This window comes from Pleurodeles waltl, chromosome 8 (assembly GCF_031143425.1).
Source record: "Pleurodeles waltl isolate 20211129_DDA chromosome 8, aPleWal1.hap1.20221129, whole genome shotgun sequence".
Classification (NCBI taxonomy): domain Eukaryota; kingdom Metazoa; phylum Chordata; class Amphibia; order Caudata; family Salamandridae; genus Pleurodeles; species Pleurodeles waltl.
The window spans coordinates 86,120,698-86,141,316 of NC_090447.1; the positions used below are offsets into that span (position 1 = coordinate 86,120,698).

Consider the following 20,619-nt stretch of genomic DNA (forward strand, 5'->3'; position numbering starts at 1 on the left):
GGTTCATGCTGATTAGCAGGACATACATTTTGTGCCCTGTTTTAATCCAGTTTGGACATCCTCAAAAGGGATTACATAAAATGTTCTTTATTTTTATTTAGGAAATTTACAGAGGAACTTACACCAGTACGAGGCTAGACTACTCCTCGTTGGAAAATAATGAACACAATGGATCTTGGTGGAATGGTGAAGAGGTGGAAGATTTCGTCTAATGCTTTACAAAACAGGAATGAAAGCAGCGCCTCAAAACATCAGGTGAAAACTGTGCAATTATAAATGAATATATTAAATATTGTTTGCTTCTGGGTCTTTGGCTTGAAGGCTTCTATCCCAGAGGCTCAATGGTCTATGTTTGCTTGTATTCAATGATCAATAATATTATACAGAGGTGATTTTAGGCAACTGTTTTACAAGCTATTCTGTGGCTAAAGCCCTGGGGCCCCTGCAGACCTGGCAGAGGCGTTACATAGTTACTGTGAACTCAATGGGGAGACTTCATTTCAGTAAGATTAGAAAGTCTGGAATTTTTTGAATTACTTATCTCTTCTGAACTTTTGGTCTGTGTCTCATTTGGTTTTATAGGGGAGCAATATTAAGTAGAGAAGTACTCTCGTTGAAGGGGATTTACATGTTTGTTTACTGAGGTAATTGCAGCAGTGCTCAATAGTCTGTGAATATTTAGATAAATGGAGTGTACAACTTTAAAGATTTTTGTTGCTTACATGGAAACACCACTGATTCTCCATTTCTGCCAGCAGCTACTGCCTCTCTCCTGCCCACTAGATGACGGTGGCACAGGCCTGCAAGCCAAAAGGCCAGGCTAGTCTCCTGAGTCCCAATAAAAGCTAAATTGGATTCACTACAGAAGGGAAGGCTCTGTTAGTGAGTTATACAGAATTTGATTGATTACTATGTTGCAGTGGAAAAACTCACTAGCCCTGATGAAGGAAATACCCCATATAAAAATAGCATGCTACAAACTGGCAATACCATTCCCAAAAAATAAAGCCATCTGTATCAGTCTGCCAGAAAGCGGAAACAAAGCCTACAACTAATGGTTGCCCTGTATCGCGACTTCCACCTTACATACTGCCTAAGATTCACAGCAAGCATAGCCATCAACTGGACAAGTCATGGTCAATCAATCAATCAATCAATGCATTTGTAGAGCGCGCTACTCACCCATGAGGGTCTCAAGGTGCTTGAGGGGGGAGCTGCTACTTCTCGAACAGCCAGGTCTTGAGGAGTCTCCTGAAAGTCAGTAGGTCCTTGGTCTGACGTAGGTGGATGGGGAGGGTGTTCCAGGTCTTGGCAGCGAGATAGGAGAATGATCTGCCACCGGTTGTTGACCTGTGGATGCGTGGGACGGTGGCGAGGGTGAGGTCGGCGGAACGGAGCAGACGGTTTGGGGTGTAGAAGGTTAGACGATCATTGAGGTATGCTGATCCCGCGCTGTGGAGTGCTTTCCTCTTTTAATCTGTATGTTGGGCAGCAGCCAGAATGGCATCTTTTACAAAACTTCTGTATTTCTTACAAAAACAGAGATTATTAGCCATCATTTTCAGCATATCCATCGAGCTTCATTGTTGAGTAGAGAACAGTTCTAAACTTAACACATAAGAAATTGACTCATGTATTTTCAGCTCTAACTAGCTCTCACAAGGAAATATTGCCATTTTGTTTGGTAAAGTACTCAAGGATAGTGATATAACAGAATTAGGAAACTCAGTGAGCCATGACCAGGCCAATAGTCAGGATTTATACTAGACTAAAAAAATAATACATATAATAAAAACAATATTCACCCTCACCTACTCACAGTCAAGGTCCTCGTATAATTTACATCTAATGTGGCAGACATGTCAGTTTTCAAGCAGTTCTCAAAATCTTTTGCCCCTAAACTAGGACCTGTTCCTATTTATGTAAATCCATTACCCTTGTAAACAAACAGCTCTCTAATGAAATTTTAATTTCTCAGATAATAAGCTCCTTTTTGTTTTTTAATGTTTTTGTTTATTTTTTGGCCTTTTTGTCAGATTCTTTATTATCTGCTATCCAACTTCTGAGTGCAAAGGCATTCAATTGAATTTATTTTAGCTTAGGGTGAGCTTGTTATCATTTTATTTGTTCTACTTGCAATATTTGGCTCTACAATTTAGTAATACTCGGGTCATAGTCAATGACACGAAAATAAATATGTCCCTGAAAAAAACAAAAGGAAAAAGTGACGCTATAGTTATTTGAGGGCGTCAGTTAAAAAGATAGCATTTTAGCTCACAAACCCATTGAAATTCACCACATCGACATATTTAAAGCTGGCCTATTGGGAGCAATACTGTTTGTCTGCCCTGGGCAAATACCGGGCTCTAGGCGAGGGAGCCACACTCAGATCCACCTCCCAATATAATATTAAATTAAACCCATATATTTGGTCAGGCCCCTGGGGACAGGGTCCCTGGGGACAATGCACAGCTCAAGTAAGGGGCTTCAAACATGCCCCGTCCCCATATTTTAACAAAAAAAGAAGAAAGCACTGACTCCACCTGGCTCTCGGCCACCCTGACAAGGATTGTAGTAAGAAAGAATGGTCCCAGCCTTTTTATGTTAAATTTATCCTGTGGTTCTATATAACTTTTTTTTTGTCCCTGGGGGAAGGGATCGTGGGAGGTCAGGGAATCACTCTCCTGCGCCTATATGTTTTTTTCCTTTTTTTCTCTGGACATGGGGACTGAGTCCCTGAATCCCAAAATGGCTTCCCGAACTTGTTGACAGCAGCCAATCACATCTTATTGTGTGATCTGCCAGTTCCACAGGAGTCCCTCTTCAACATAATGTAGACATTTACAAACTTAATTTTTCAAAAACTACTAAACACATTTACACCAAATCACAAACTTTCAGTGTAAAGATCTTGATTTCTGCATAGTTTTATGTAATTCTATTCAACTGTTCTGGCTGCAACTTTATCTAAAATCCAAGAGCTGAGGTGGATGACTGTTTTTAGGAAAGTTTTGTGAAGATTCACCAAATGGTACCAAAGGTGTGTAGCAAACCAAAACACACTCCTTCTATGAAAATTATGAAAATGGTGACTTAACTATATCTACCCAGTGACAATGATATGAATTAGGTCACACAAAGCGGTCCTATTGCAGTGTGCTTTCTCTGGCTGGTGCAAGCGTTAGGGATGGGTCTTCCCTTGTGTCAATTTTCAAAGATTGCTCGTACACTGCCCTCCAGGAAAGTTGGTATACTTTTATATCAAAATAGTTTCATCACCCACACCTAGGTGATAAAACTATTTTGAAATTAAATTACATGAACTTTCCTGGAGTACAGAGTACGAGCAATCTTTGTTTGAGAAAAAATAAATGATCAAGACCCATCTGTGCTGAAACGTGGTGGGGAAGAAGCCAAAAAGAATCCAGTATACCACACCTGTGTCCAGGCATATCTCGTGTGTGAAGATCTGAGAAGTTCCTATCCTTGAAACTGCTAACTATAACTACAGAGTGTCAATCAGATTTATTGTGATTTATTTAGTTTTATCTATTTCATTTGTAATGTATTATGCTTATTGGTTTACATTATCATGTGACCATAAATGTGTCTTTTAGTTGTTCATTTAGTAATACTGAAATTGTACATGTGTTGGCTCGTTTGGGCAAATTCATTGTTGTTGATTGGATTATTCTTTTTTTTCCTAATGACCAATTATCATGTCCTCCAAATAGTAGTTTGTGTGGCTCACTGCTAAGTCGATCTTTCATTTTGTCACACAGGAGTGCCAAAGAAAGATGGCTTTTTGGCTTGTTGGGCCAGTTGTATTTTGTGAGACAGCCTTTAACTTCTACTCCCAAAGCTTTAGCGTGTGGTGTGTCTCATGGCTCTGCACTGAGCCCGATACTCTTCAATTTTCATCTGGAGCCACGGATGAAACTGGTTGTGGCCAGGTGTGGCATGTCATCTTCAGATAATTCTCCTTGCTTTCCAGGAAAACACTCCCTCAACTTTATGCTCCTGTAAACTCTGCCTCAAAACAGTAGTAGATTGGACGATTGCTACTTGTCTAAAACTGAACTCAGATAAGACTGAGATTCTTTTCTTTGGTATTAAAACCTCTCCTGATCTTGGCCTCTGGTAACCATCTGAAACAGGGTGCCCCTCCTCTCCCGGGCTCAGTAGTAAAAAGAAATTACTCTAACCTGACCTTTGAGCCCCAAATCAAGATACTGTCCTCTGCCTGCTTCTTTTACCACATGCCCCTAAGAAGAATGCTGCATCCAATTCCCATGGAGTTCCACAAAACAGTAGTCCGTGCCTTGATCACATCTCGGATAGACTATGCCAACAGTCTGTTCCTGGGGCTGCCCACTTTCCTGATCCAGTGTCTTCAAATCATTAAGATTCCCTCCCGGGGTGCAGTGTCAGATCATCTACAACTTCTGCACTGGTGAAAAATAGGATTCAGCTCAAGGCACTCATCATTGCATTTATGGTCTACACCCTGAAAAGTCCTCTTTATCTACGGTGCCGCTTCAAACCTTACACTCAGGCGATATTACTGAGACCTAATAATTTGAAGCGTTTCCAAATAAGAGTTGCTCTCCCTGTTGAGCTAAAAAGCAGTCAAGCTGAAGCTGCTTTCAGAAAACTCCCTAAACCTCTACTCCTTGACTCGTGTCTTGATGTAATTCAGTCTCCTTCAAGGTAGATCTCTTTGAAGGTATTCCTTCCTCTGGTGCTGGGACGCCGCTTCAGTGGTAACTGTGAGCTCTATAAATGCATTGTATTGTACAGAGAGCATGCAATGAAAACTTATTTAGATGAAGATATATTCTCTTCATTATGCACTGTTCATAGGTTTCCATTAGCATGTGATCATAAATAGATCTTTCAGATGTTCATGTAGTAAATCTGAAACTTTACATAACCAGTCAAGTTTATTTTTTGAGGTTCTTTGCTACTTTTAGTAGTGCTGTGCTACAAGATTTCTCTAAGTTGAAAAACCCAGTAATTTACATTTACTTACTGAACTTATCTACAGTACACAAAAGAATGACCTTCATCTCCTGTAATTTTGAGAAATTGGGTTGTCAGTTCACTGGGGTGTGATCACTGGTCCAACAGCAACCACAAATCCTGTAAGGGTAAGGCACAAGCAAAACCCAAATTAACCTGTGCTCACCCTCTGGTAGTTTGGCACAGGGAAGTCAGGCTCATCTGTGAAAGGTATGTGTGCAACATTGCAAACAGTAGAACAGTGAAAACGCAAAACAAAAAAGATCCCACACCAAGTTAGAAAAATAGAACTTCATTTAATAAATAAATGTAGGAAAGTGGATTATTGATAAGGGCGTGTAAGTACCTACACTTAGCAATAGGCCACTAACCCCCACTAGGTCCAGTTAGGTCTCAATAAATGAATCTCAGCTCAACTCTAGGTAGCTTGGTAACGAGCCACAAGGCTTAAATTAGAAGACAAATGTGTAAAGCATTTTAAAATCACAAAACAGTAAATAAGTAAAACACAATAAAAATCCAACTCCAATTTAGAAAAATTGATTATATTTCTATCTTTAAAACCACCAAAATAATTAAAATCAGATATGGGGAACCAGAGATATACATTTTCAAACACTTAGGGGGTCATTATGACATACCAACATACCGGCGCGGAGGCGACCATCTGTCCACCAGATTATGGACACTGTCAGACTTCCTCTACACTTAGGACGGAAATCTGGCAGAGATTTAATACGGCATGGTGGTGTCCTGCTGGCAGGACGCTGCTGGCGATAGCAGCGCCCCTTCCTGTTCCCTGCCAGACGACCTTCTACATGGAACAGGTAAGGTGATTGTCTGACAGGAGAGGGGGCGGGATTTTGGGGGGTGCTGTGTGTGAGTCTGTGGTGTCTGCATGTGTGTATGAATGTGTGTGCGTGTGTGAATGTGAGTGTTGTGGTGCATGCATGGTTGTATGCATGTGAGTGAATGCATGTATGAATGTTGACGTGAGTGCATGTCTGCATGTCAGTGTGTATGCGTGTGAGTATTTGTGTTTGGATGTCTGTGTATAGGGGTGCCTGAATGCATGAGTAAGTACGAGTGAATGCGTGTATGGATGAGTGTGAGTGGATGCGTGTCCGGACGTGTAGGTGAAAGGGTGTATGTGTGGTGTGTGTGTGTGTGCATGTCTGTGGGGAGGTGGGAGGGGTGCTGTGACTGTAGGGGGTGGATGGAGAGGTGGTGATGTGAGTGTGTGCGGCTGTGTGTGTGTGTATGGCTGTGGGTGTGGGGACAGTTGTGTGGTGGGTGCGTGTCTGCACCTGTAGGAATGGGTGTCGTGAGTGTGAGTGTATGCGTGTCTATGAGTGCTGGGGGGGTTAGGTGCTTGCTGGGGGGGTGGGGTAGCTGTCTACCGGTGCCAGGGAAGAAATTCCCTGTCACCGGTAGGGCCTGCCACCATGGTTTTCATGGCATTGCTACCACCAATGAAACCATGGTGGCAGGCAAGCTCTTAATAACGCTGGCGGTACACTGGGGGCTGCAGGGTTAGAGATGAACATCTCCAGCCCAGCAGTTCATACTGCCATGGCGGTATGAATGTGATGTGGCGGGTTGGCAGTGGCCAACCTGCCACACTCATAATGTGGCGGTAAACAAAACCAGCCTTTTGGCAAAAGACCACCAGTGTCAAAATGAGGGCCTTAATGTTTTATAGCGCTTAGAAACTAAAAGCAAGCAGGAGGCTTCGGTCAAAAGTTTACTCTCAGACTTAGGTTCATATTTATACTTTTGGAAGCAGACCAGCGCCGGCGCTGGTTTGCGTCTAAAATTTTACCGCCGGCTAACGCCATTTCTACGCACCATGCGGGCGCCTTCTTTAAGGAATGACGTTAGCTGGCGCTCCGGACTAGTCAGAGTAAAAAAAAAAATGACTCAAACCAGGCAGCGCCCGCGTAGGAGAAAATGGGGGTTGTGCGTCAAAAAATGGTGCAAGTCAGGTTTGAGGCAAAAATCATGCCTCAAACCGGACTTGCGCCATTTTTTGACGCACAACCCCCATTTTGGGACACTATTAATTAAAATAAACTCTCCCCATTTTAGCCTATGGAGCATATTCACTACAATGAGGGAAAAACAAATTCGGCTATTTTCCCTCACCAGAGCTTTTAAAACATATTTTATAGGGACCCTGCTTATGGTTACACTGCACCCAACCCTGGGGGCACCCAGGGCACACCTTAGGGTTGGCTTATATGTAAAAATGAGGTTGTTTAAGACTTTGGAAGTACTTTTAATTCCAATTTGGAGGTAACTTCAATTTAAAAGCAGCCAGCAAGGCAGGCCTGCTTTTAAAATAACACTGGGCACCTCAGAGGTGCACCTATGGATGCATCACACGTGCTGGGGTCCCTAAACCTACATGCCCTACCATATAATGGGGACTTGTAGGGAGGTTTACAAAACCAATTATAATTACCCTAATTTGCATAATCATTTTAGTCAGAACACAGGTCCTGAGACTGTTTAAAAGTGCCCAGGGCACCATCAGAGTCAGGAAAACACCATAAAAAAGTGAGAAAAGGGGGCATAAAGTTAGGGGGCTTCTGCAATCAGCCCAGTTTTCTCACAATGAAACAAAACCAAACAACAAAAATCCAATCATTGGAATTTGAGTAATGAATTTTTAAAGATTGAACAGTGAAATAATGCCTGAAAGCAAAAAGTGCCAACCGGGGATATTTGGTTGCGCCAGACCAAGACAAAGTCACAAATAAGGCTGACCATGATGGAGCATGGGCCAGGTACAGGGACCAAGCTAGGCCAGCTGAACAAAGTAGCTTAAATCCTGGTTTTTCAAGCATTGTCAGATCCTGCCTCAAAGATGCATCACACATCGGCAGTTCAGAGGAAGCTGCAGTGCTGTGATGCAGAGTTGTGCATTGTCATTGAGGATGCTGTCAACAATGTGCTTGAGAAGGAGGTGTAGTGCAGCAGTAGTTCTAAGGAAGCTGCGGGTTGAGGTGCAAGGGCCTGCGTCGACCTCAAAGATGCCATCAACAAATGGCTTGAAAATGTGAAATGTAAAGCTGCCAAATTGATCACAAGCATTGTAACCATTGAATGGTTGAAGCTGTGTTAGAAAGTCACCTGTTAATGAAGTGCTTTCTAGCGACCAATAGAGAATAGAGATCCTGGCTCCCACCCAATGAAATTTAAATGGAATTCTCCAGTTGTGAATTTATCAGTTCCGGTGGGGTCACTCATGCATCTCTGCATAGATCTTAATGGTCCTGAAGATGGTCTTGATATTAATTGAGACCAAAACATCAACATCCACAACAAGCCCATCACTCTGGTTCAATTTTCTTCATCAACATGGATTTCTTTCTTGAAGACCGCTGGACATTTGCATTCATCTTTTTGAGAGTGTGTTTCTTATACTTTGACAGATGGAAACATTGAATGGTGTACTTGTATCAGGATAATGCATTGTGAATGTATTTGTGGATATTATTGGATTAAACCCCAGTTTTTTCAGTTTATGCAGTCTTTCAACATTCTTGTGATACTGGTCCTATTTCACCCCACAGATCACTTAAGGAACACAATGAAAAGATCCACCTCTCTATGAGCACTGTACCACTACCAAACCTCCCTGAGGCTTCTTCACGCACTCCTGGTCAGAACGCAAATAGTGTTTCCCGAGCCACCTTCCACCAAGTTTCCCTATCTCCCTTGTCCCCTTCGATCACTTGACTGAGGTTGTGACTCTTTATTTGAGACTTGGCTTCCATGTCCAAAGCATCTTTTCCTGGGACACCGCCTCCATCTACTACCAGCCAGGTGTCGATGTTACTACTCCAGTCCTCGGCAAACGCTTCTTGTCTCCACATGGCCTTCTCCTGCTCGGGAAAGGTCCCCATCTCCTCTGCTCCTGTTGCTTAACCCTTCTTGTCCGCAACTCCTCTGAACTCCACAACTCCGCTGGGTCACTGCTGCCATCATTCCTTTCTTTCCTGGACCCGAAGTTGTTATCTCTTGCCTGGAGTTATGTTGTGGGTTCACAGGGGGACAGACAGCTCCCTAAACACCAGAAGAGATGTATTTTTAAAAACTCAGGTGGGAATGACCCATCTTGCCACTGCTCAGGGACCTCACCTTCCCTAAGGACCTCTAAATTTATAGGAGAGAATAATTTTGTATTGGACCATTCCTCACCTCCAAAGGGTACACTAGTTGTTTTGCCCCTTGATAGGGGGACAGGCAACCAATTAGATATCTAAAAAGTTTTAATTAAATAACTGGGATTTGGTGGGCTGTGCCACCCTGGCATTAGGCCGTGTTTCGACCCCAACAGTGTTGTTGCTCTGTATGAGGGTAGATTTCAGTGTTTAACCCCAGACTACCACCTGGGGTGGACAGAGAGCCCACTAGACACCATGAAAAACATTTTCAGAAAAGAAGGGATGGGATGACATGCCCAGGCATTCATGGTTGTCCCCAACCTCGAAGGGCAGGGTAGTCTTCTTGCCCTCCTCGGGTGGCAGATTGGGTGTTCACCCTCCAATCACCCCACATTGCACAGAAAGACTAATAAATGCAATGGGAGGTCTAATTAAAAACATTGGTTGGAGGTGGCCCGCTCTGGCATTAGGCCATTTCTCTATCTCTAAAGGGCATGACCTGCTTTCTGCCCCCCATGGGAGAAGGATGGGAGTGTTTGCCACCAAACCTCTCCCTGGAAGCAGACGGCCCACTAGACACCAAAGAAATGTAACTAACATATTGGGTCGGACGGCCCACCACCCCACTGAGCATGACAGTCATTCTGAGCCCCATGGGGCAGCAAGTCCACTAGAAATCAACAAAATTACTATAAAACAAAGTGGTGGGGTGGCCTAACAGATATCAGGCCATGTCCTCACCCACCCAAAAGTGCATAACAGTCTTTCTCCCTCCTGCACATCCACTAGATACCAGGGTACTTAAATTAAATAAATGGGGTGTTGCAACTCGCTGTGGCATCAGGCAATGCCTAACCCCCCCGCCCAAAAATTTGTATAACAGCCTTTCGACTCCCCAGAACAGATTGCAGATAAGGAAAACAAGAAAAACAAGGGCAGTCGTCAGACTATAAAAACCTAGGCAACAGGCCATGATCCCACCCCATAACAGCTTTAGCAGTCTTTCTGCCTCCCTGTTCGGGCCTCAGTAGTTTGCCTTGGGTAGTTGCTGGGCCTCAGCCCAAATACTGCACCTACCCAGATTTCTAAAATAGATCAGTTTTTAAGGTTAAAACTTGAAGTCTCCATGTTGCAATCTGGGGTCTTTTCTATCGCTGGTGATAGCCACACCTGCACAAGAGGGATACATATTTATCAAAGAAAATATCTTGTCTGAAACCTTTTCTGCAGAAACTCTCAATGTCAAAAGCAGCGATATCTGCAGGCTATAAACTATCCAACCAAATCCTTAGGGAGTGCAGGTTATTTCGCTGGTTTTTCATTAGTGAGTGAAATAACAATGAAGTCTATTGTATCACAAGCTGAACACCTAAGGCAAATATCTAGATATTTGTTAAATCAGCATAAAACACAGATAATTGCAAGTGCGTTTTGTTGCACATAGGATCAGAGAAGAGTCGAGTCAGGTCCTTATTTAGGAGTTAATCTGTCTGACAAAATAAACAACCAGATACACATTCACATTATGACCCTGTCTCACAGAGGGTCAGAAGGGATCTGATACCTTGGGATAGTACACAGATGAATTAGTCTCACTGGTTGAAGCATTATTATCAAAACAATGATTTTTCTCATAATTCTTATAACTATTTAGTAATAAATCTTTATTTTAACAAAAATGGTTTAATAAAATGGATTCTGCCCTTTGCAGCTTTATATGGGTGTATAAATGATTTAGGAGAGCATCAAAGCATCTCAGACTGCTGTGAGTGAAAGGTGTTAGATCACTGCTAGTTTTAAGCTTCATTACTTCGCTGCCAGGCTAAAACATAGGGGCTTTCAATTGCTTCACTTGCAGTTTCAGATGATTAAAACCTCCCAACAATTTATAAAGTAAGCCTACAAGAAGTGGTGGAACGGTGTCTGCTTCGGTCTGCAGTGCAATCGGCAAATAGTATTTGGAAATTCTGGATACAGTTGTTTAATATTACTCTATTCAATGTGTACACCCCATAGCAATCGTCTAGTATTAAGAGTTTTCTCGACCACAACTGTAGGATATGGAAACATTTAGGAAGAAAGCAACAAAGGCACCTCTTTTGTAAAGGCTCAACTTTAAATTTCACACAGATTCAAGAAAGATTTAACTTACTTAATCATTCTTTTTTTCAAATATCTTCAGCTTAGGGACTTCTTTCAAAGGGCAGGAGTGCAAAACTCAGTTTAACCCTAAAGCTAGTGTTGGACACAATCTTCAAAGATAACACAGATCAGAAGCTTTGGATTTATTACTCAACTTTCTCTTACAATGTGCTGATGATTTAGATTTGCAAAACAACTTGTGGAGGGTTAAAATGGACATCGAAGCCACCATGGTGCAAGGGCGTCTGCGGTATAAACAGGATTGTTTTGTGCAGGAAGGGCACCTTTCTGCCCAAAATCAATCCTGTAAGGCTTGTTCCGCTTTGTACATGTGCTACAGAATACAGCACACATAGAAAGAGGAAGTAACGAGGAGAAACACAGTTATTTCTCCTTGGTACACCTCCCTAGGGAAGGCGTAGCATTTGTGGTTCATTCCCAGGTTTACCAGTACTTGTAAATCTGGAAATGCATCAAAACCCATGGAGTTGCATATGAACACCCACCTATCACCAATGGAATGCCTTCCCAGGGCAGAGTAACGCAATGCAGCGATTTGCACTGTGTTGCCTCACTCCAGATTTATAAAGCCACACAGGAGCATGCAAAGCGGCCTTGTGTGACTTCATAAATCTGACTTTGGGCGTGCTTCTCTCTTGCACTATGCAACACCATTTTGAGTGCTACAGTAGTGACACAAAGGGATTCATAAAATTGCCCCTCAGGGCATAAGACAATGGACAGAGAGTACAAAATGTACATCTCATGGCTACAGCCTCATTAGAAGTGCCCTGTAATTCGTAATGGGCCAGTAAAGCCCAGTAACTAACCTTAATGCTAGCACAAGAACATTTTACACACCAAAGCAGGCAAAGACATCTCTAGTGTCATTGGTGGTCGTTTTCTCAACCAAAAGAACTCTATTGTAGTGTTCATGTTGCTGAGGTTTTACATTCATAGTTCTCGAACAGCTTTCCCATTGACTGTGTTACTAATCAGCGGGGGCTGCTTGTAATAACGCTCGTTGGGGTGGAGCGTCTCGGGGGGGGAACTAATATAAAAACACTTAGATGCCGCCTTGGTGTTCCTCACCGCCTTGGTGCTTCTCAGCTTCTTCTCTCCCCACCCATTCTAGACGCTTTTCTCATGCTGTTGCACATCATGAGAGAAGCGCCTGGATTGGTGTGAGCTTCCTGAAATGCCGCTCAGCTGGGACTGAAAGCCTGCATTGGTTCTTCACCAGGGCTGGGCAACACAGCCAGGGTGGAGAGTTGTAAGTGTGCATGTTACTTTGGTCTGCCTTGGACGACTGAACAAAATGGCATGCACACTTACAGTGCACACGACTCCTCCTGCCCCTGCTGATGAGGGTCACCGCACCCTGCCCTATGAAGAGGAAGTGAAAAATGAAATGATGATGCAATAGTTGCCTTTTTGGTACCTCTGTTATGTTTTATTAAAACTGAAAACAAACATATAATATATTTTTCTAGTGTTGAGATAAACTGAAGCATCAGCTGAAAGCCAAAAGGCCCACAAGAATAAAACTGTTTGCAATGACTATCTAGTGCAAATGCCACATGGTGCAAAGGATTTTGGAACAGGACAGATAAAGAAGTAAAGAGATGTTGTAAACAATATTGTCAGTGAAACCCAAGCTTTGTCATAGTGAAAAAGAGTGCTTGATATAAACAACTTTATTATGTAGACATCAATGGATCCCCAACTCCTCTGTTTCAGTAGTTTTATTGTATCTTTGTCTTTCATATCCTCGTAGGTATTCTCAAAATAATCACAATGGAGGACCATAATCAAAGCAGTGCAGCAAAGGACTTCATTCTTGTTGGATTTCCATCACTTCAAAATTTACAGACTGCCCTTTTTCTTGTATTTTTGCTTTCCTACCTTGTGGTCCTGAGTGGCAATCTGATGATCCTCTGTGCCGTTGTGCTGGATCAGAAACTTCACAAACCCATGTATTTTTTGCTCTCCAACCTCTCGGTGATAGACATCCTCTGCACCACCACCATTGTGCCTAAAATGTTAGCTATGTTCCTTTTCAATGCCAAGGCTATTTCCTTCCATGGTTGCTTCATACAAATGTACTTCTTCCACAGTCTTGCGGGCAGTGAGTGTTTTTTACTTGTAACAATGGCGTATGACCGCTATGTGGCTATTTGTATCCCATTACACTATACGACAAAAATGACAAATATGGTCAACATTTATCTAGCAGCCAGTGTCTGGATCATTGCTTTGCTGCTACCTCTACCTGCTGTTATCCAGACTTCTCAATTGCGCTTCTGCAGCCCTTACAAAGTGATGCACTGCTTTTGTGAACATTTGTCGGTCGTTCAAGCTGCCTGCTCCGATACCACCTCCCAGGCCAGCATGGGATCTTCTCTTGCAATGGTGGTTTCCACATTTCCACTGCTTCTTGTTTCCCTATCCTACTTGAACATTATAAGGGCCATCTTGAAGATCAGCTCCAAAGAAGGACGTCAGAAAGCGTTTTCTACATGCACCTCCCACCTGATAGTTGTCATCACCTACTATACTTCCATCGGTGTGTCCTACATCTCCTACAAGGCAGACATGGCAATCGACTTTCACGTCATGGGAAATGTAATTTATGCAATTTTGACTCCAATGGTGAACCCAATGATTTACACACTGAGAAACAAAGAAATGAAGGATGCAATTGCTAAACTTTTACACATAGAGAGGAAACAAGAGGCCAGATGAAATTTGTGCTTAGTTACATCTTTATTTAAGCCAACACCTTCAATTAATACGGCATTGTAATATATGTGTACTGTTTCATATGGCACACATTTGCAACAAATCATGACTACTTCAACCATGTGTTACCTCTTTTTGTACTGGGTTTTCATCTTCTTAGAACTTCAATAAGAGTTGGGGTATGTGAACTGTGTATTCTGCATTGTCGTAATTACATGACATTTTTGGAAAATTATGCCAAATTCCATGCAATTACACTAAAGTAAAGCCAGCTTTTGGTGAGTTATTTTAGCGTGAAATAGCCCATTTCATCAATTCTGGATGCAAGGATTCATTTCATGCAAAAAAATCTACACAAAAAAACTGAAGTGTTGCCAAGAGTAGCCGCTCATGTTCTGGTTGTTAGTATTGTTCCCATTTGCAAACGCAATACATTTCTGCCGTAAGCTGAACATAGTGATGCATTATGCAGGAATAGTGTAATTTTGGGAATTTCACAGAAATATGTGTAATGCAAAATTATCAAAATTACCAAAATCTCCCCAGCGCAATAGGAATGTCATCAAGGACTAATTGTGAGTGGCCCAGAAAATGGACCTGGATTTTCCTAGTAACTCCAGGAGTGGGAAAAATCCAGCCCATTATGAGTTGGACTCTGAGGGTCCACTAAGAAAAATCAGTTATCAGTGAAAAAAAATCCTCAAGACTCAAACAGGCTTCTACTAGTCCTATCAGAATTAGGAGACCACCAGTACTGTGGGATTTACTGTACAGTGTGAAGCTACATCTAATACATGAATGATCAAGTATGCTTCCATGACATATTAAAATATGGATGTTTTTGCACAAAAATATGTTGAAACAACAATCTGCTCACTAAACTCTGATTTCACTGTGTATAAAAACTTACTTAATAATTATCCTCTGAATCTTATGTCCATTTGCACTCATAGAACGGTGTAAGACACGGAGTACATTGTACAGGCATGGGTTACAGAATGGTCCACATGGGAACTCTTTTTATACCTGCTAAAATGTTTGGGATTCAGACCCATTGCATACACCGGAAAGACTGATTTAGTGTTGAAAAGGTGTTCAAGGTCATAGATATTCACATAATAAGTGTCCTTTTAACTCCCCTTTCCAAAGCCCAGCAGAAATGGTAGACCTCAATGAACACCCCGAAGCCAATCCATATCACCTACAGGTTTCACCTTCTAAAATATCAAATTGGAATGAGCATCATGACCAGGGCCAGACTGGGAACTCAAAGCAGCTCTGGCAATTTTGTCACACCAGCCCCCGCATAGTGGTGGTGTTAAATGGTGCATCTTCTTGAAAACAGCAGTTGGATTCCACTGTAAAGCACTGGCTGGCACCAGGAGGCTGGAAACGAGAGTAAGTGGATTATGCTGGCTTGCTGCTTTTGTTACATGTGGCCGATATTGCAGCACCATTGAAAAACCTGCCCTGAATAACAAAACTGGCCCCACCCTTTCAACCTCCCAGGGAAACGCCTGTTGCCCTGTACGTCCTGTCCGGCCCTGATGATGACAATCATGACTACCAGCAATTCCTTATTTGGAAGGTCACCCTGTGGGTGCATCCTGGGAGTTATCAATGTCTATGGTACTGCTAACTCACAGAGCGGGGGACAAAATTTATTGGTTTAATATTATTGCTAGGATGATGATGATGTTTACTGTTACTATCATTATGATATTTATATAGCGCTGACCTCACCAAATATATAGCAAAGCACTTTACAGTTCCCGTAACACTGAGAATGAGGTCATGAGACTGAACAAACAACAAAACTCTAAGTCATCCTAGTTCATAATAATTTGCTGTGTTTTTCAACTTAAGGTCCTCTACTGCGGATAAACTCTAATGAGATTGAAAGAGATCTTGAAATGTAGCAAATAACTAAGCCCTTCGACATGGCTGAGATAATGCACTTCTTAGTTGTAGGAACATATCTATCACTTTTAAATGACACCCAGTATTTGGAAAGCGTGACAAACCACTTGTGAGGGTCTCAAGGCACTGAATTGGAGAATGGACATGGAGATTAAGTGATTGGTGCAGGAGTACAGGAATTTGAACTCAAGCTGAGACTAAAACCTGTTTCCCCCAGCTCTGAGGTGAGCAGCTCAGGCTGTACCGCCATATCCTCTCCCCCTTTTGGTGCCACTTCTAAGAGTTGCAGAGTTTTCCAAAGTTTATATGAAGACATATGTTATACCTTAATCTCCCTGGGTGAAAAGGAGATGGTATCTTTAGTCCACATGCCTTCCAATACTTCAAAGTATAGACAGTGGGTCACCATCAATGGGAAGACGGTGGAGTCTATGAGGGAAACAGAAGTCATCATGACTATAGTGAGGTGTCATTTGATGTCCTTAGAGCAGGTGATTTCCAAAACTTTTGACCAGGTTGTGCTAGCAAACAACCATGAGAGCCATTACACAGTTGCTCTGGCTCTGGTTTCCTTCAAGTGGGGTGGGCCTGAGGTTCTCTTAAGTTAGCTGTGAGCCCTAAAAAGCTTGTGGATTACTTGTTAGGAAATTACTTAGAGCACACTGTCTCAAAGGAACAGGAAGTCAGGTCACACCTGAAAATGTTGGGTTTACCTAAGTTGGTCTATCTAACCACGCCTTCCATGGTTACTTAGAAGGAGAGTCATGGAAACAAGAAGACTGAAAAGAATGATGGTCCAGGAAGCTGGCAAGAAAGTGAAGGGCAAGGGATGTGGCAAACCAGACCCTGAAACTCCACTGGTACAGATGGAGGGAGAGCCAAAGGAGACCATCCTGGAGCCTACTGGGCAGTATGTTGCTTCCCCAGGAGACTTGCCGGAGCTTGCTGGATGGTAAGTTTAGCGTGGGTCTGCAGGGTGGCCTTCTGCAAGGCAAAGAAAGAGTGCCCAGCTATAGAGGGCATGAGGTAGCAGGCCGAAGCCCAGGCAGCCAGTGATACTTTTGGAGATCACCTCATGAACTGGAAGAATGCCCTCTTATACAGTGGGCCTAAGGTAATTATGCATAGGGCAACGTGTGTTGGTGGTCCCCCAATGCAGTAGGTTCTTCCTACTGGGTCTGGATCATGAGTTACCTCTGGCAGGACACCTGTGGTATGACAAAATTCTGCAGGACTCAGTCCCACATGCCAGGCTAGTGGGAAGATAGGGAAAACACTTAGAACTCCTCCGAATTCCTCACATGTCATTGGCACACCCTTTGAAGGGGTGGGCATTAACAGTGTTAATCTGCCCTGGGCAAACGTATTAGCCTTGTTTAGGTGGACCATGCCACTAGGTACCCAGAGGCAATACCTCTGAGGACTGTGACTACACCTGCAGTCTCTGAGCCCTTATAGGGATTTTCACAAGAGTAAGTTTCCCCCAGGAAGTGGTCTCTGACAGGGGAACCAACTTCATGTCAGCTAACATGAACTCCATGTGGAAAGAGTTTGAGGTAACCTACAAGTTCTCCCTCCCTACCATCCCTAAACCAATGGGCTTGTTAAAATATTTAGCAAGGCCCCAAAGGGCATGATTGTGGGCCTGCCTGAGCCAATGAGGTAGAAATGAGATATTGTCTTCCTGTGCCTGCTCTTTGCCTACAGGGAGATGCCACAGAAGGGAGTTGTGTTTTGCCCTTTTTAACTCTTCTATGACCACCCTGTTAGAGGACCTCTCAGTCTGGTTAAGGAGGGGTAGGAGCACTCCCTGATGAACCCTCCCACTGAGGATATGGTTATCAAAATGCTAGCATTCCACAACCAGATGCAAACATTTTGGAAGAAGGCTTCTGAGAACCTAGCACCCAGCCAGAAGGTCATGAATCTCTGGGGGTCAGAAGGCCACTTTGGTACATTTTCAGCCTAGCAAGAAAGTGAGGGATTTGGAACTAATGAAGCCCCAGGCCCTCCAAACCATTAGACAGGGCTTTATGAGGGGAAAGACAGGAAGGAGGAGTTCACCTACCTGATGGACCTCAAGACCCCTAGGAGCCCTCTAGGGGTACTCAATATCACTGTCTCAAGCCAGAATGCGAGAGGTCTAAGGTCACCATGCTGCTAGTGATGAATGATGGAGTGGAGTAGGAAAGTGAACCTCTATGTGACCCCCTGTCATATAAAGAAAAAGATGGGTTGGCAGAAGGTACCAAGCCCTCTTTCACCCTGAACCTGGAACAGCAGATGGACTGTCTCCAGTTGATACAGTTTGACTCCCTGTTCTTCCTACCCCCAGGCTTGCACATCTGTGTACCCATGATATAGATACTGTTGGCAGTCCCCCTGTCAATAACAAGATCTACAGACTGTCAGACAAGGTGAGGGCCAGCATTAAGGAAAAAGTCTCCAAGATACTGGAGTGATTGAGCACTCCAGTAGTCCTTGGCCCAATCCAGTGGTGCTGGTTCCCAAATCTGCCCTACCTGGCGCCGCTTCAGATCTCCAGTCCTGTGTTAACTACAGGGAGCTCAACTCAAGAATGTCCCTGGCACCTTCCAACGGTTAGTGATTCATGTTATAAGAAATTGGGTTGTTGGTTAACTGGGATGTTAGCCCTGGTCAAGCAGCAACCATAATCCTAGTTAGGGTAAGGCAGAAGCAAACCCTAAATTAACCCATGCTCACTCTCTGGTGGATTGGCATAGAACATTCAGGCTTAACTTAGAGGCAATTTGTAAAATATTTGTGTAACACTTCAAACTGCAAAACAATGGAAACACCACAAAAAAGATACCACACCAAGTTAGAAAAATAGATCTGAATGAAATAAGTATAACAAAACTGAAACAACAAAACCCAATAAGTACAACTGGAAATATTGACTTTCAAAGTTTTAAGTGAAAATAGTGCTTAGAAGCAAAAAGCACTTTTGGGCATAACTGGTCATGCCAGACTGGGACAAAGTCAAACGTTCAGGCCGACTGCGATGGAATGCAGGCTGGCTACAGGGACCCAATTAGGCCCACTGAAGCAAATAACCTTGAACTCTAGTTGCAGAGCTTTGCGTGGATCCGCGTTGAAAAAGCATTGTGCAGTCTAGGAGATGCTTCGGTTGTGAGATGCATCTAGGCTCCAGGGTGAGGTCCTGCCTCGTAGAGGGTCCTGACAAAGGGGGATACCATGCAAAGGCTAGTGTCAGGGATGTATTGCGCAGTTAAGGCGATGCATTGGATCCAATGACTGTTGAAGCTGTGATGAGGAGTTTTGGCGTTGTCGTCAAAGCTTCTGTCGACCTGAGATATGAGGAGCTTGCCAGGAAAAGTGTCATGCAGTGACAGTTCTGAAGGCAATGCACTGGATCCAATGACTGGCGAAGCTGTGATGAGGAGTCTTGGTGTCGTCGGCAAAGCTGCCATCAACCTGAGATATGAGAAGCTAGTGCCAGGAAAAGTGTAACGAAATGACATTTCTGAAGGTGATGCGGTGAACCCATATAAAAATTGCTGCAGCAATGCAAGTTTATTGTGAAGGGCCAAATCCATGCAACAGCATCATTGCATCGGTTCTGCTGGAAGATGCGTAGCTCTATTGAGGAGATGCTGCAGTTCTGCTCAGGGACATGGTGATCAGCAAAGAATGTGTTGGTTCTGTTGAGAAAGCACCTTGGTATTACTTCCAAGGGCCCAGGACTGGGTGGCAACATCTGGCAGGGTAGACTCACAGATGGGAGAGTTCAGGTTGAGAGCAGGGTGGTTGAAAGTCTTTCATGTCCCTGATACTTCAGATCAGGAGGACAGCCAGCTAGCCCCTGGAATCACTCTGGGTTCAAGTGATGCAGGTCCAGTCCTCCTCACACAGTCATGGGAACAGCAAGCATTAGGGAAGAACAGCAAGTCCAACAAAGCAGCAGTACAGATGGAGTGACAGTCCTTCAGCAGCACAACAGTCCTTCTTCCTGACAGAGTATTCACAGGTCCGGAAGTGTACTGAAGTGGTGGTGTCGTCAAAGGTCCAGTATGTACACCTAGTTGGACCTTTGAAGTGTGGGAAACTTCAAAGACAGTCTGTTGAAGTGCACCGAGGTTCTGCCCTTCTTGCCCTAGCTCCAGACTCCCTACCAGAGGTTATGCAGCCTTTGTGTGGGGACAGGACACAGCCTATTCAGGTGTAAGTGAGGCCATGCCCACGTCCTTTCTCCCATCCTCCCAGAAGGGCCCATCAAGTCACACCTATGTTACAATTGTGAGTGGCTGTCTAGGGAAAATACAAAAAGCCCAGCTGTCACCCACCCCAGACAAGTAATCAGAGACAAGCTGCAGGCACCAAATGGCTAAATTAAGAAAATGCAAACTTTCTAAAAGCGGCATTTTCAGAATTGCAATTTAAAATCCAACTTCACCATCAATTGTGATTTAAATTATGATTCCAGAGACAACCAAACTCAAAAAGTTTCTCTTACAGGATTTGAATTACACTCGTAAGATATAATAAGGTAATCACAATGTTATCTTATGGGAGAGGTAGGCCTTCTTTTAGTGAAAAATAACTTTGGGAGTTTTTCACTATGAGGATATGTAAAACT

The 20,619-nt window shown here is 43.4% G+C and overlaps 1 protein-coding gene and 1 long non-coding RNA gene across 2 annotated transcripts in view; both read left to right on the forward strand.

Annotated features, from left to right (window-relative positions):
* LOC138249064 (uncharacterized) overlaps positions 1 to 249 on the forward strand; it is a 244,358-nt gene extending 244,109 nt beyond the window's left edge. The window contains exon 3 of the long non-coding RNA XR_011194692.1: positions 102 to 249. This is a non-coding gene — a long non-coding RNA (uncharacterized lncRNA). The remainder of the gene's footprint in view (positions 1 to 101) is intronic.
* Positions 250 to 13,121: 12,872 nt separating this feature from the next.
* On the forward strand, positions 13,122 to 14,798 carry LOC138249065 (olfactory receptor 2AT4-like). The gene has a single exon (XM_069203117.1). The coding sequence runs from the start codon at positions 13,134 to 13,136 to the stop codon at positions 14,079 to 14,081; it is 948 nt and encodes a 315-aa protein (XP_069059218.1). The 5' UTR covers positions 13,122 to 13,133; the 3' UTR covers positions 14,082 to 14,798.
* Positions 14,799 to 20,619: the final 5,821 nt, after the last annotated feature.